Raw genomic sequence first — 17,603 nt, forward strand, 5'->3', positions numbered from 1 at the left:
AATAGCCTTTGTGGCCCATGGAAACAACCACATGCGAGTGGCGACATTTTGCACAAGTCCCTGTAGGTTGCATGAGTAAGTAGCATTTTGTCCTCCAATAACATGTGCTTTCCTGCACATCCTAAGCACATGGAATTGCTTGCCCTACAGAGGCACAATGATGTCTTTCTGGTTCTGTGTTACACAGCAGTCTCTAATGTGCCCTCTTTAGAAAGCACCAATATGGCAACCAGGAGGGAGAGAGGCATCTCCTGTTATACCTGATGATCTCTAATGAGGGCACCCTGTATAGGCCTGGAGCCCCAAGGCCAGTCCAAGCTGCAGTAATGAAGGCCTGGGAATCCATCTGGATGTCCCCAGCAAGGTAAGCAAAATCCATGTGCCCATGCACTAAATAGAACATCTAGTAGACTCCCATGGAGCAGAGAGATCAAATCAATGGGGCTAGACACAAATGCACCTAATAAACATACAGGAAATGCCCTGCCAGCCTGGCTGGGATCTCCCCACAAGAATATATTGCCATGAAAATGTCTAAAATGCTAATGAAAAGTGTTCCCTAATAGGAAACCAATAGAGACACAGGCCCAGGGATCCTTGATCCTACTCAGAAGAATGTTATAGACACGTTGGTCCATCCATCTGCCCAGTGGCATTCCTAGGGGGGCTGACACCCAGGGCGAATCGCCGATGCGCCCCGCCCCCGGGTGTAGCGCCCCCCCCGGGATGCAGCGTGACCCCCCCCAGTGAAAGGACACCCCCCCGCGAAAGAACCCCCCGGGTGCACGCCACTGGGGGGGGTGCCGCACGCGCCTGTCCTTCGTGTCGTTCCATGCTCCCTCTGCCCCGGAACAGGAAGTAACCTGTTCCGGGGCAGAGGGAGCATGGAACGAATGGACAGGCGCGCGCGGCACCCCCCCCCCAGCGGCGTGCACCTGGGGCGGACCGCCCCCACCGCCCCCCCCCCCTTGGTACGCCACTGCATCTGCCATGGCCACCTTAAGGAGAGAAATCTGACAGGCTGCAACTAATTCCTCCCTCCCCCTCCCCCCCTAAAAAGAATATGCCACAGTTATCAGTTTAAGAAAATTAAAATTACGGATCAATGAGGAGTACATGCCCACCATAGAAAATGCCTGGCTCATATTATACCATGAATGGTGGTGACATGGTTATCTGATAGATCCTATATCTAGATATCCCTTGAAGATTGTATGAATAAGGTGATCAAGGTACATTGGGAGTTGGGTAATGATATAGGGACAGTTATCAGTGTGGCATCAACAAATACGTTGATACTGTGGCTAAGATATTTCCCACCTACAAAGAGCTTATGAGAATGAAAGGTCCTAGACTTCACTGCACCATTTGTGCCACCAACAAAAGAAGATGTGGTGCTAGTGGCAGGAGCATGATTCAAATATTGTACAAGAACAGGCTACACCCTGTGTCTGGTTTGTGAGATTTTTTTGTTTGCCAGATAACATCTATATCTGGTCTGAGGCTGGCAGAGACAGGGATGGTGAGGTGGAACAAGTGATAAAGCCCACTTAATTTGTTATGATCTATCCTGTCCCACAGGTGATTCCAGTTCCAGAGGGACCTTGAGGCTCTCAAAACATGCTTCAGGGCTCTCCAGAGAACCCAGCCCCAAAAGTATGTTCTGAAATATTGGGATATTTTGATTAGGGAATCCACATCTCTATTGGAAGACATAAAACACAGATGTCGACATTTACAGCTGCTCTAAGGCAAGTTTAAAAGCTTGCAGTAAGGGGCAGCTGTACATGTCTGGCCCCTTCCTCAATCATTACCCCTATATCCAATCCTCTCCCCATCCCCCCTTGACATCTGATCCCATCCCAACTTCACCAAGGCATCTGATCCCCATCTCACAGGCAGAACCCTCTATTTGGCAACAACCCTCCAAAACATGGCAAGCCTCCAGACCACAACCTCCCCTTAGATGTGCCCCATAGCAGAACTCCCCCACTCCCAATCCCTAACCCTGCCTTACTGGGATGATCCTTATATGGAAGTCTGACCCCCTAGCAGTAATATCAAAGGTCTTGGTGACTATTTTAAGAGCCCATATTTTTGAGGTAGAAGCAACTGAGCATTGCTCCTACCCACTAGATAAGTACATAAGTATTGCCATACTGGGAAAGACCAAAGGTCCATCAAGCCCAGCATCCTGTTTCCAACAGTGGCCAATCCAGATCACATATACCTGGCAAGATCCCAAAAAAGTACAAAACATTTTATACTGCTTATCCCAGAAATAGTGGATTTTTCTTTAGGAAGTCGTCCAAACCTTTTTTAAACTCCGCTAAGCTAACTGCCTTTACCACATTCTCTGGCAACGAATTCCAGAGTTTAATTACACGTGGAGTGAAGAAACATTTTCTCCGATTCGTTTTAAATTTACTACATTGTAGCTTCATCGTATGCCCCCTAGTCCTAGTATTTTTGGAAAGCGTGAACAGACACTTCACATCTACCCGTTCAACTCCACTTGTTATTTTATAGACCTCTATCATATCTACTACTTAACATTTCTAAAGCGCTACTAGGGTTACGCAGCGCTGTACAAATTAACATAGAGGGACGGTCCCTGCTCAAGGAGCTTACAATCTAAGAGACAAGTGAACGGACAGTCCGATAGGGGCGGTCAAATTGGGGCAGTCTGGATTTACTGAATGGTAAGAGTTAGGTGCCGAATGCAGCATTGAAGAGGTGGGTTTTAAGCAAAGACTTGAAGATGGGCAGGGAGGGGGCTTGGCGTAAGGGCTCAGGAAGGTTGTTCCAAGCATAGGGTGAGGCGAGGCACAATGAGCGGAGCCTGGAGTTGGCGGTGTTGGAGAAGGGTACAGAGAGGAGGGATTTGTCCTGTGAACGGAGGTTACGGGCGGGAACATAAGGGAAGATGAGGGTAGAGAGGTAGTGAGGGGCAGCAGACTGAATGCATTTGTAGGTAAGAAGGAGAAGCTTGAATTGAATGCGGTATCTGATTGGAAGTCAGTGAAGTGACCTGAGGAGAAGGGTGATATGAGTATATCGGTTTTGGTGGAATATGAGACATGCCGCAGAGTTCTGAACAGATTGAAGGGGGGATAGATTGCTAAGTGGGAGGCCGGTGAGGAGTAAGTTGCAGTAGTCAAGGCGAGAGGTAATGAGAGCATGGACGAGAGTTCGGGTAGTGTGTTCAGAGAGGAAAGGGCGAATTTTGCTGATGTTAAAGAGGAAGAAGCGGCAGGTCTTGGCAATCTGCTGGATATGTGCAGAGAAGGAGAGGGAGGAGTCAAAGATGACTCCGAGGTTGCGGGCAGATGAGACAGGGAGGATGAGGGTGTTATCAACTGAGATAGAAAGTGGAGGAAGAGGAGACGTGGGTTTTGGTGGAAAAACGATGAGCTCGGTCTTGGACATGTTCAGTTTCAGGTGGCGGTTGGACATCCAGGCAGCAATGTCGGATAGGCAGGCTGATACCTTTGCCTGGGTCTCTGTGGTGATGTTTTGTGTGGACAGATATAGCTGGGTATCATCAGCATAGAGATGATACTGGAAACCATGAGATGAGATCAGGGCGCCCAGGGAAGAGGTGTAGATTAGGGGTCCAAGGATAGATCCCTGGGGAACACCAACAGATAGGGGGATAGGGGTGGAGGAAGATCCATGAGAGTGAACTCTGAAGGTGCGGTGGGAGAGATAGGAGGAGAACCAGGAGAGGACAGAGCCCTGGAACCCAAATGAGGACAGTGTGGCAAGAAGTAAGTCATGATTCACAGTGTCAAAAGCGGCGGATAGATCAAGGAGGATGAGGATGGAGTAGTGGCCTCTGGATTTGGCAAGGAACAGGTCATTACAGACTTTAGAGAGTGCTGTTTCTGTCGAGTGAAGAGGGCGAAAACCGGATTGAAGTGGATCGAGGATGGTATGAGAGGAGAGAAAATCAAGGCAGCGACTGTGAACGGCACGTTCAAGTATTTTGGAGAGGAAGGGTAGGAGGGAGATGGGGCGGTAATTGGAGGGACAGATAGGGTCAAGTGATGGTTTTTTGAGGAGAGGTGTGACTACGGCGTGCTTGAAGGTGTCAGGGACAGTTGCAGTGGAGAGAGAGAGTTTGAGGATATGACAGATGGAGGGGGTGACAGTATGAGAGATGATGTTAAGTAAGTTGGTGGGGATGGGATCAGAAAGGCAGGTGGTGGATTTCGAGGAGGAAAGAAGCCGAGCGGTTTCCTCCTCGGTGATGACAGGAAAGGAGGAGAAAAAGGCCTGGGTTGGTTGGGTGAGGGAGAGGGTTGCAGGGTGAAGAAGAGATGGCTTGGTAGTGAACTCAAGGTTGATCTTTTGCACCTTGTCGTGGAAGTAATCAGCCAGTGATTGAGGAGAGAGCGAGGGTGGGGTGGGAGCGGATATCTCCCCTCAGCCGCCTTTTCTCCATGTTGAAGAGCCTAGCTGCTTTAGCCTTTCCTCATAGGGAAGTTGTTCCATCTCCTTTATCATTTTCGTCGCCCTTCTCTGCACCTTTTCTAATCCCACTATATCTTTTTTGAGATATGGCGACCAGAATTGAACACAATATTCGAGTTGCAGTCGTACCATGGCTAAGATGAAGATTAAATGGTAATGGTAGTTACTACTCTGGATTGGTTGCTGTACTGGGAAGCTATTAGCCTTTAGAGGGTGGGTATTTACCTTGGGGGGGGGGGGGGATGCCATGGGGAGTGTCTAGTCACAAGGGGAAACGGCTACCTGGGGGAGGGGGGTCCTGCTGATATGGGGATCAGAACCTTTTACAGCCCTTTACCTATTTTATTACTTTATTTTTAATAATAAACACCATTTTCATCAACAAACCAGTCACAGCACTGATGTTGACGTTATCTCCCTCATTCTATAACTTGAACGCCTAAATGTATGTGCCATTTGCATACTCAGATTATAGAATACTAGCACTGACACAAGTGAATGCTACAAATTCTCATGTAAGTGCTAGTTGGGCACTAAACTGTATTCTATAAACTTAATGCCCAACTTGTATAGCAAGCAATTGAAAGGGGGTGTTCAAGTGGGCGGGATATAGACAGGACATGGTCATCTCCCACAATTACATGCACATATTATAGAATAGTGTCATTTACATGTCATATAGATGCATGCATTTATGACTGCCATGGAGATATTGTAATACGTCTAAATGTTGGCGCCCATATCCTGTTATAGAATTTGCACTTACCCCCAAATTCTACATATGGTGCCTTAAGTTGTGTACATTGATTTTGCTGTGCAGCCAAATTGCACACATTAGTTTATTAACAAGCCAATAAGCGCTGATAATTGGATGTTAACAAGCAATTAGCGGCACTAATTGCCTTTAATTAGAATTTATGCACATAACTTTCTAGGCACATTCTACAACATGGTGTGTGTAAATTCTAATGCACAGTCAAAAAGGGGGCATGGCAATGGGTGTGGAATGGGCGGGATGTGTATGTGCACTATTATAGAATACACCTGATCTGCACCTAACTTAGGCGCATGTATTTAGGCTTGGTTTTAGGTGGCCTAAATGGGTGCGCCCATAGGCGCCCGGTATAAGAGGCTTGGAGAGGCTAAGCCTCCCCCCTGCTGCAGCAGAATGGATCAGCTGTGGAGTCCAGCTGCTCTGAGGGGATTAAATTGTTGATTTACCTCCATCCTCACAGCAGGAGCTGCAGTGAAAGCCCTCTAGCAGTTGTAGAAATTGGTTTATGGTTTGTTTACCTTACTGCTGGGAAAGCAGGGGGGGGGGGGGGGGTTGGCTGGAGGTGTCCTGGGTTGCCAGGGAGATATTTAACGAGGATGACTTCCTGACCTGCACTGAGGACAAATAGCAGCAGAACGGATACTGGGCCAGCATGATCAGAAAAAGTCACAAGACAACAAAGGTAGAAAAGATCATTTTATTTTCATTATAGTGTTTAGAATATGTCCACTTTGAGAATCAGGTGCTCAACATTAAAAGTTTATATTTATTTACTTATTTATGGCATTTTATCCCACATTAAACATGAATTAGGGTGTTTTGTGGCTCTACATGAGAATTGTGATGATATGATCCCTTGTTTCATATTGTTGACAGTCTGCATTTTCCGTATGGGTGGTATATTGGTGTATTAGGTCTGCCCAGTGTATTTATGGTACAGTAAGGTTCTGAGTGTGTTTTTGGACAAAGTTGTGCATAGTGTTTTGTAGCTGAGCGATTGTGGTTAGAATATGCTTTGAGCAACCACTTTATGCTTTGACATATGATACATATCTAATATCTAAATTTAATAAAAGGTATTAATTGTGACTTTTATTTTTATTTATTTATTTTTTCTGCGTGTTATCAGACAATTATGGATTTAAGCTCCACCCCTGGCCCCACCCCTAACCCCGCCCCCTTTAGCCTCCCCAAACAGTTGGGCCACCGACCGTCTATGGGTGCGCCTAAATTTTAGGTGAAAGAATGGTGCATAAGCCTATTCTATAAAGTATACCTAACTTTAGGCATAGTTTATAGAATCATGCTGTGTGGTTTTACGGCACCAATTTTTAAGGTGCTATATATAGAATTTCTCCGTTAGTGCCCAGCTTTTTGGCATCTAACTTTTGGCACACTTTGCAGAATAGCCTTCTTTGGGGGTAATTGGCTCAGAAATTACCTCCTACCAATCTTCTTACCCTCCATGCTCTTCCCCTACCTCTTCTTCATCGCTCCACTTCCTTACCTATCGCTATCCTTTCTCTCATACCTCTTTTATCCCATTTACCCTTGTTCATTTGTCCTACCACATACCTCCTTTGTTGATTCAGATACTACAGATTGTATTCTTTTGTTACTATGTAAGCCGCATTGAGCCTTCGATGAGCAGGAAAGCGCGGGATACAAATGTAATAAATAAATAAATACCCGCTAAGCGCGGATTCCATAACAGCAATTGTGCATGCAATTGCCATTACAGAATACTAGTATAAGTCCACAATTATGTGCCTAACTTAAGATGCAAACGCTTACACCTGCCAAATGGCCGGTGAAAATGCACCTGCCTAACTGTAGGCAGTTAAGAATAGCCATACTGGGTCAGATCAATGATCCATCTAGCCTAGTATCCTGCTTCCAACAGTGGCCAATCTAGGTCAAACAAGTACCTGGCAGAAACCCAAATAGCACCAGTCCAAGCTATCAATTCCAGAGCAAGCAGTTGCTTCCCCATGTCTGTCTTAATAGCAGACTATGGACTTTTCCTCCTGGAACTTGTCCAAACCTCTTGTAAACCCAGATATGCTAACCGCTGTTACCATATCCTCTGGCAAAGAGTTCCAGAACAGTTAGGCACATAAATGCAAGTATTCTATAATCCACGTGAGTAACTGCTAGGCACACACCTGACTCACCCATGCCCCTCCCAGGTCCATGTCCCCTTGCAATTACACACTGTGGAATTTACGTGCACAGGTTATAGAATACTGACTAGGGGCAGTTTTGCATATAACTACTAATTCCTGATAATTAGTGCCAGTTAACACCAATTATTGGTTAACACCAGTTAGTAGCTTGATAGTTAATTAAGGGGGTCTTTTACAAAGTGTCAGTAAGCCTAACATGGGCTTACCGAACGTTAAATCAGGACTACCACTGGCCCAATATGGCTGCCAGCGGTAGTTCCACCCCGAGCACATGCCATTTCTGGGGGGAAAAGAAAACCCTAGAAATGGCTTGCACGGGGGTAACCCAGTGGTAATCGGGCATTGCTGCATGCTGCCCAGTTACCACCGGTTTACCATGGGAGCCCTTATCACCACCTCAATTGGTGGCAGTATGGGCCCCTGACACATGGCCGCACGGTGAGAGTTCTCTTACAGCATGGCATGTTTGTCTGGGGGCTTATTATCCGCTGTGGTAAACAGGGCCCTGGTGCATGGGAAAAAATGGCCCCTGTTGTTAACGCAGTGCCCTTTTTCCCACAACTTGGTAAAGGACCCCTTAGTTACTTGGTTAACTGACTGACTTTGTGTGCTACTCGGAAAATTGGACATGCAACTTTATAGAATTAGGGAGTATATGTTTGGTTTAGACCAGGGGTTCTGAACCCAGTCCTTGGGACACACCATGCCAATCTGTTTTTCAAGATATCCACACTGAATATGCATGAGATAAATTTGCATGTGCTGCCTCCAAATTCTAATACATATTCATTGTGGGTATTCTGAAAACCTGACTGGCTTGGTGTGTCCTACGGAGTGGGTTGGGAACCGCTGATTTAGACCTATTCAGCAGACCTAAACTAAATGAATAACTTACCTAGGTAGTGACTGAATCTCACTGCTATCCGAATAATTCTGCCACTGACCTCGGTTTACCCTTTTCCTATACAGATAGAATCAGGCTGTTCAGATTAATCTTTGGCCTGATACTATCCATGATGCAAGGATAGGGAAGTAATACATTCACCAGTTGCTGGTGACCATATAACTTCTTTTCAATATTGGTCCGAAATATTTCTAAAAGTGGTCACCTATTCAAGGCTACCAATGATCTGCCAAACAGATTTGTACTCGGATAAATCATTGGCCCAAACATTACACATTGTTGAGGCAGAAGCAACTGGGCATTGCTCCTACCCACTATACCCCAGGCTAGGGGTCAGATTCAGATTATCAGATTCCCTTTTGCATGATATTTTAGAAAAGTCTTGACAGTTTTGCACATATTTATTTCATGCAATTAGAATATAATTTTCCAAACCATTTGTGCAAGAAAATAGCAATTTATTTGTGTAAACTGGTAGTTGGAAAATGATCCTTTCTCAAAATGACTAAAGGTGCAAACCATGTACAGTTATAAGTGGTGATCCCTGTTTAGATCCGGGGAAGAGAACATATGCTTAAATTGCATTTTCATTTATGTTTGCATCACATTTCCAGGAAAAACCATCCACACAAAAAAGCAGGGCACATATCCTCAGATACTTTGCCTCTGCAGCAAGTTCAATGCGATTTTGCCCCCATGCGGACAGTTTGAAAATTGAGCTCTGCTTAATTTGCTGCTTTGAAATGAAATTTTCAATGCAAAATCCTTAACTTAATGGAGCATCACTACCAAGCTTAAGGGTTCAGTATTGCCATCAATCAGGATTTTGTCTGATTGAAACAATGGCTCTGTTTAATTTGTGACTTTTTGAACCTGCAGTTTTCACATTCTGAGTTCCACAAAATAAAACTCAAGCAAAAAGAAGCATGCCCTTGATTTTCAGAATGTGCCCAATGAGCATTCATGAAAAATACTTGCACAAACATGAAAAAGACAATATTCAGTACCTTTGTTCCTATGTAGAAATCGTCCACAGCGCAGGTACCCATGAAAGGGATCTGCATGTGAGTGTGGGTATCTATTCCTCCAGGGATCACCAGTTTGCCAGTGGCATCAATCACTCTCACCCCTTCCAGTATGTCTGGCATCAGGTCTGTTCCAATGTCTTCCACTACACCATCTTTTACATAGACATCAGCCAGCTGGGAACAGTCATAATTCACTATTTTACCACCTTTAATTAAAATACTGTTCTGGGAAGCCATTAGTTCTTTTATATCTGAAATATTTTCCACTAGTCTCTGAGTCAATTCTGTCACCTGCTAGTCAGCTACTTTCCAAGGTTCAGTAAAAACTTTCAGCTCCAAGTTAAATAACTTTTCTTAGGATTTCCTTCTTGGTCTTCTTTGAAATACCAATGATGCATCCAGTCTGAGCCACAAAAGTTGTTGAAGGCAGTTCCTACTAGTCCCTAGGGCACGCCTGCAGACTGAATTTACTAGTAGCATTCCTAGTGCATGGTCAGAGTTGACTCTGAATATTTTGCTGCCTTGCATTCCAAAGGATTCTTTACACATTAGCCACAATTCCTCTATGCCCCACAGTTCACTTCCATCACTACCAGAAAACAAAATAAAAGCGCACTGACAGATTGTTTTCCCACACCCGAATCAATCAAACCTTAACATTATTAAAGGAAGATCCTGAGGAACTGTTTTGCTAGACTTCTTATTTACAGAGCTGCCAAGTTACCCGGTTCCTGCAGGGGGACCTTTTAACCAGACCTGGTTTTGAATTTATATCTGAAAGCAGTATGGGATTTGTAGTAGCCAATCCTATCCATTTGAACCCCGCGCTTTCCCACTCAAAGCAGGTTCAATGCGGCTTACATAGTAATAGGGATTACATAATATTGGTAGAGAAAATATAAGTTATTATTATTATTATTATTATTAGCATTTGTATAGCGCTACCAGATGCACGCAGCGCTGAACACCGGATACAAAGAGACAGTCCCTGCTCAAAAGAGCTTACAATCTAAATAATACAGACAGACAAGACAGTTACGGGTGAGGGAAGTAATGGGTGAGAAGGGAGGAAGGGACAAGGGGAGGGCAATTGTGGCTAGGAGCTAAAAGCAGCAGTGAAAAGGTGGGTTTTCAGCATAGATTTGAAAACAGGTAGAGATGGAGCTAGTTGTATAGGTGCAGGAAGTCTATTCCAGGCATAAGGTGCTGTGAGAGAAAAGGAGCGAAGCCTGGAGTTAGCAATGGAGGAGGAGGACGACAAGAGAGACTTGTCCAGTGAGTTAAGTATAACAGAATAAAAAGAGATAGGCAAGTAGAGATGGGCAAGGGAGTAGTAAGGAAATCAGTGCTGTAACTCCCATAATATACTAGGATGGGGCTGTCATACAATACAGTTCACATAAATACGTTTTCATGGATCCTTCACACTTGTCATCATTCATATCCTCTAAAAGATCTGATGGAGTCTAATTTAGTATTCTCTGTTCTGTACTAAGTGCTGATTAACCTTTGTAATTTTTCTTTGATTCTCCAAATTCTTGGAACCTTTTTATAGTGGACTTGAGTGTTAGAAAAAAATGTTTATTATATTATATTACTTGAGAAATGGTGAAATATAATGACACTTTGTTGGATCAAGTACGCATACATCTGAATGCCAAATAGTGCGGCTAATTGCTTGTTAACTTCCTATTAACAGCACTGATTAGCTAGCTAACCAATTAAGTTATGCGCATTGTTTTAGAATACTCTTCCATTTCCATACAGATTTTCAGGCACCATACACAGAATCTGGGGCAAAAGTCATCTGCCATTTGGATGCCCAGTCTCCCAATCTCGTAAGGTCCTCTTGCAATTTTTTTCACAATCCTCTTATGATTTTACAACTTTGAATAACTTTGTGTCATCTTCAAATTTCATTACTTCACTAGTTATTCCAATCTCTAGATCATTTATAAATATGTTAAAAAGCAGCAGTCCCAGCACAGACTCCGGGGGAACCCCACTATTTACTCTTCTCCATTGAGAATACTGAGCATTTCACCCTACTCTCTGTTTTCTATCTTTTAACCAGTTTTTAATCCACAATAGGACATTATCTCCTAACCCATGACTTTCTAATTTCCTCAGGGGTCTTTCATGAGGTACTTTGTCAAACATCTTCTGAAAATCCAGATACACAATATCAACCGGCTTACCTTTATACACATGTTTGTTCACCCCTTCAAAGAAATGTAGTAGATTGGTGAGGCAAGATTTCCCTGGAATATTTCCATGTTGGCTTTGTCTCATCAATCCATGCTTATGAGTATGCTCTGTAATTTTGTTCTTTATAATGGTCTGTACCATTTTGCCTGACACTGATGTCAGGCTCACTGGTCTATAATTTCCCAGATCATCTCTGGAACCAGGTAATTAGCAGAGAGCCTCAGTGTATTGGGCTTAGAGCCTGCTCTGTCCATTATGGCTTTCTGAGTGATATAACAAAGGGGATTAGAAGGAACAGTTTGTCCTTTTGTGGATGACAATAAAATCTGCAACAAAGTGAACATGTACACAGAATGGAAAGCAATTTAAGAAGTCTTGAGGAGTGATGAAATGCTTGGCATGCCATTTTTCTGCAGCATGGCGGTCAGATTAAAGTACCAGTACTGGCATTTAACTTTGTTTGTATTGTCATTGTTGCTGACCGTGTAGTCAGTGTCATTTAATATATGCATAGTGCAGTCACCATACAGGCATAATCTGTTCAGTTTAGGCCTGCAGTTTCTTCTATTTGGAATTGCCATACTTACAGGTCCGGAAAGACCCAGTTCTGTCACAGGTGACTGAGAACTCTTGTATATTTACCTTTATGTTGGATAAAAAGCCCCAAGTCCATGCTTTGAATATTATTTGAGACACCTACTGCAGCAAATCAGTAACTCCCTAAAAAGGCCATCAATATGTACTGTTTATTTGTTCTCAGTCTCTTGTGAAAAAAAATAACAGATATCTGAGGACATGTTTACACTTTGGCTGACCAGGCTCAACCTCTCTGATCTTGTACTACACTTGTCCACAGTAAATCTCATCTGTCAACTGTCTGCTTATTTGCCTAAGATATATTTCTACCACTGTAAAAACAGCCAGCCCTGCAGTGTATTTATAAAGCCATTCTTGTGTCACCTAGAAAAACAATGAGGGGCCAGAAATTTATAAAGGATAGAAAACACATAAAATAAGGGGAAACCCCCCAAAACATCAAGCTAAAGAATGAGACTCAAACAGAAGAACATCTTAAATTCATATGCTTAGCTAAAACTTTAAAAATAACATCAAAAGAAGCAATACAATGTGAACAAATAAAAAAATGAGAAACGTCCAAATAAAATTTATCAAGACAGCTTGTTATGGTTAGCTTTGGGGTGACTTTGGACCTCTAGGCTATAGGGAAGTTAGATTAAATTAGGCTTTGCTTCCTAGCTGTTCAGACCAGGCCTGAACTGTAATTTTAAGAGAATTAATCTGTCAGCATTATTGATCCAGGCTGGTGTACCAAAGAGAATTGCAATGTGGAGCTCGACTATTTACTCTAGGTGAGATCATGGGACAGAAGAGTTGTGATACACTAGCAGGCTCATTTTTGAAAGAGAAGGATGCCCATCTTTCGACACAAATCGGAAGATGGGCGTCCTTCTCCCAGGGTCGTCCAAATCGGTATAATCGAAAGCCGATTTTGGAGTTCCCCAACTGCTTTCCGTCGCAGGGATGGCTAAAGTTCAAGGGGGCATATCGGAGGTGTAGCGAAGGTGGGACTTGGGCGTGCCTAACACATGGACTTCCTCGACCCATAATGGAAAAAAAAGGGCTTCCCTGACGAGCACTTGGATGACTTTACCTGGTCCTGTTTTTCTTACGACCAAGGCACAAAAAGGTGCCCAAACTAACCAGATGACCACCGGAGAGAATCAGGGATCACCTCCCCTTACTCCCCCAGTGGTCACTAAACCCCTCCCACCCTCAAAAAATATCTTTAAAAATATTTTTTCCCAGCCTCAGATGTCATACTCAGGTCCATCACAGAAGTATGCTGGTCCCTGGAGCAGTTTTAGTGGGTGCAGTGCACTTCAGGCAGGCGGACCCAGTCCCACCCCCCTCCCTAACTGTTACGTTTGTGGAGGAAACCGCGAGCCCTCCAAAACCCACCACAAACCCACTGTACCCACATCTAGGTGCCCCCCTTCACCTGTAAGGGCTATGGTAGTGGTGTACAGTGGTGGGTAGTGGGTTTTAGGGGGGGGGGGGTTGGGGGGCTCAGCAGACAAGGTAAGGTAGCTATGTTCCTGGGAGCATTTTATGAAGTCCACTGCAGTGCCCCCTATGGTGCCCGGTTGGTATCCTGGCATGTCAGGAGGACCAGTGCACTACAAATGCTGGCTCCTCTCATGACCAAAGGGCTTGCATTTGGTCGTTTCTGAGATGGGCGTCCTTGGTTTCCATTATTGCTGAAAATCAGAAACGACCAAGTCTAGGGATGACCATCTCTAAGGACAACCAAAATTTCAAGATTTGGCTGTCCCTGACCGTATTATCAAAACGAAAGATGGCAGTCCATCTTGTTTTGATAATACAGGTTTCCATGCCCCTCCATTGGGATGTTTTGCGAGGATGTCCTCAACAAAACTTGGGCGTCTGTTTCGATTATGCCCCTCTAGGCAACCTGGGTATAACTGAGGACATGATAGCCTAGCCCAATTATGCCCGCTGATGAAGGTGGTCAGAAAGTATGTCTTCAGAGACCCCCCTTTGATGAGCCTATCAGAAAATGGGTTGTGTATGCTTATGCTAACTAGGACTTTGGATCATAGGATCAGCCCCCATGACATAATCCTCATTAAGCTGGACCAATCATGAATTGCCAAGCTCCATCACTTCCATGTTAGTCTGTCAACTGCTATGGAGACAAATCTTAAACAACATGGGATTTCCTGGATATTAGGCAGAGTGAGTGAGTGAGTTAGTGAGAGAAGGGGAATGTGAGAGCAAGAATGAGTGAGAGAAGGGGAGTTGGAGAGTGAGAGTGGGAGAGTAAGAATGACAGTGAGTGAGTGAGTTGGAGTATGCAAAAGAAGGTGATCTTCAGTGCAGCAGAGGGACATGGACTAGAAAGATAAGTCATGGAAAAAGATGTCTCACCGAAGAGGGGGAGGGGAGCAAGGATTTCTCCCTGAGCAGAGGTGAGAAATTGCTATTCAAACTGAGTTAACATCAGAAATGCTGCTACAGTGAAATTTCTGTTTTTAAATCAGACTCTGTTTGGAGCAGTACTGGCCTGACAGCAGCTGGCAAAATTTAAGTCCATTTACGGAACAAGGGGTAAGCTAGATACAGAGATTGTAAGTTTCTACATATTTGTTTAATCACACCTTAATTAAAATTGTTAATTAATCTGCGTAACTATTAAGTTGTGTTAAATAAAAGCCATTCTTTAATTCCCAAGCACCTGTTGCTTATAAAAGGCATAGCATTACGAGGGTATTGAGGTAATGCCTAATAAGGTATAAACAGATCTTCTAACAGGTGTTCCCCCTCTGGATACATTTGGGCTGAAGTAGCACAACTGCTTAGGAACTAATGAATCTTTCATTAACATGTTTAACATGTATCTATAACTGTAATAATAGCAAATGAATGAATATATATGCATACATACATATATATTCAGTCAAGATAATAACTAATTAATTGTTGTAATTGTTCTATAATAATTATATATGTGTGATCCAAATTATATCTTACCATTCAGCTAAGTCCATGAACTGAGGTTCTACAGGATAAAGAGAAAGGGAACTGTGAAACAGAGTAGAGAAGAGAGATACAGAGGGGAAATAAAATACTTACCTGTATTGGAATTCAGTGTAGAATTTGTACCTAAAAGACACAAATTTAAATACAAAGTATCAAATTCAGGAAGGGAGTTGATGTTAAGGAAAACATTCTCAATGAGTTATCTACCAGTAGACAATTACTTATTTGACATTGTAGTTGTATGTAAACTGTGATTGAAAATGTCACTGGAAAAATTACATTCTTTGTGGGTTGCTCCTTTACTTAGAATAGAATGTTTGATTTAATATTAGTTATAAATTTACATCTTAAAACATATTATTCAATTAAATTCCCTGGTTTGGCATAGAATATATTTGGGGTGAAAACCTTGACATATTTTTAACATCGGTGTAATACCTAGCTCCACCACCAGGGGGTTTGTATATATTTATGTATATATTTATTTAATATCTATATATACTATATATGTTTAGTACAGCATCCCCTGGATTCTATATATGGCACTTTGAGTTGTCTGTGCAAATTTGGCTGCTTGGCCAAATTGTGCACACAACTTAATTGAATAATGAGCCAATTATCACCAATAATTGAGGAATAACAAGCAATTATGAGCACTAATTAGAATTTATATGCATATCTATTTAGTAGTATTCTATAAAGAGGTGCGCCTAAATTCTGCTGCATACATCAGAAAAAGAGGCGCACCCAAGGCAGCAAAATGGGCGGTTCATAGGCATTGCCAAAGATGCATACAGTATTACAGAATTTGGCGGAATCATGCCTTAGGTGTGATAAATTACACCTGCTGAAACCTGGTATAAATTGTTGCGCCTAACGGATCCTGGCACTAGGTGCTATTCTATATCTGGCACCTATGACTTCATGTCCTACTGTTGAACAGGTTACCCTTCCTGTGATGTTACCTATTGTTTTAGCTTAGGGCTATGATATATTTCCTCCTCTGCAAGCCACGCCTTTCACTTGGTCACAACAATCAAGCACAGATGTTTGTCTAGGTTGATCTGAATAGATGGGAGTGTGTGTTGATTTGGGGTAGCTTCCTGGGCACAGATGTACTGACATTCTCGACTGTGCTGGAAGGTGTGTCTCTTCAATGAAAAGGCTAGAGGATAGCCTGGTAGTATAGTCTAATGGTTAGCACAGCAACCTTTGATACTACTGTCTGAGGTTCAAAGTCCTGCTGTAGCAGCTGGCCAGCATACACATCTCACCCAAGTTATTTAGCTAGAGTGAGATGGTGAATCCAGGAGGGATAGAAAGGTTTTTCTTTGTAGCACAGAACCATCCCCTGAAGAAATATGTGTTTTGGGAAACCCAGACAGTTTATTATGTCTCCTGGGTGTGGCAGGTGGTGGACAGATGTATTGAGCATACATAGATGTTTTGTGGGAGCTGTTTTGTGAGAGGCCTCTAAGAGAACTGTCTGTAGTAAAGTTTGCAAATTGAAGTCTTCTATCTGTATGGAGACAAGGGGGAGATGGAGAGGAAGGTTGAGTTGTAGGCACGTGACAGAAGTCTTACAATATTACCTTGTTCTTTACAGTGGGGCATGACATTACTGTACTACATCATTCTTCCTATATCCCCTTCCACATTCCACAGTCTCTTATTTCCAGGGCTTCACATATATGGAACATGCTGTGCTCGTAATAGATCTGTGCAGATGTCTTAGACAGTAGGCTTAATAGATGAAGTAGTCTAGTGGTTACAACAGCTGACACATCATTTGAGGTGGTAGGTTCAAATTCCACTAGTGGTACTGTGTACTGGGGTCACAGTTAACATGGCAATAGGAATGACTGCTAGCATTTAGGCTCTAACTTATTTTATTGGCGCCAAATAACAAGTCAAATCAGCATAGAATTTGGGTTCTGCAAATGTTGCGGAATGTGATGATGCCTAACATAAGTGCTGATCTCCACAGGTGCTATAACTAGTGCTCAAGTGTACTCCATTTTGTCTTTAGGACACATGCTCTACCGTGCTTCTGGTGATATTTTGCAATCTTGGTGTGTGCTCTGACCCAACCCTCCATACCCATTTGATATAAATTCTGTCCCTGCTGCTCCTGCTAACTCCCTTCTCACCTAAACCTGCTCCACTTCTGTCCATTCCTCCTTCCCACTACCTGCTGTCCTTATCCCTTCCCTTGTCCATCCCCCCATCCTGTACACAACAAGTTGATGTGTTTGTCTGTGTATTAGTGTCTTAACATTAGTGTGCTATTGTGTGTGTGTGTGGTGGTGGTGGGGGTGCTGCAGCCACTTGTGTCTGCCTTTGGTGTGTCCTCTCAGTGTTGTTGTCCCATCGTTTGTGTATGTGTGTGATTGTGTTTGTGGCTGCAGCACAGAGTGATGGCTGAGCTCTTCATGGGCTAGTTG

The 17,603-nt window shown here is 43.4% G+C and overlaps 1 protein-coding gene across 1 annotated transcript in view; it reads right to left on the reverse strand.

Moving 5' to 3' along the window:
• The window catches only part of DPYS (dihydropyrimidinase), a 120,354-nt gene extending 110,445 nt beyond the window's left edge, over positions 1–9,909 (reverse strand). Inside the window, exon 1 of the mRNA XM_030217944.1 lies at positions 9,349–9,909. Within this exon, the coding sequence (XP_030073804.1) occupies positions 9,349–9,606 (258 nt within the window). The 5' untranslated portion in view covers positions 9,607–9,909. The remainder of the gene's footprint in view (positions 1–9,348) is intronic.
• Between the last annotated feature and the right edge of the window lie 7,694 nt (positions 9,910–17,603).

The sequence above is a fragment of the Microcaecilia unicolor genome, chromosome 1 (genome assembly GCF_901765095.1).
Source record: "Microcaecilia unicolor chromosome 1, aMicUni1.1, whole genome shotgun sequence".
Taxonomy (NCBI): domain Eukaryota; kingdom Metazoa; phylum Chordata; class Amphibia; order Gymnophiona; family Siphonopidae; genus Microcaecilia; species Microcaecilia unicolor.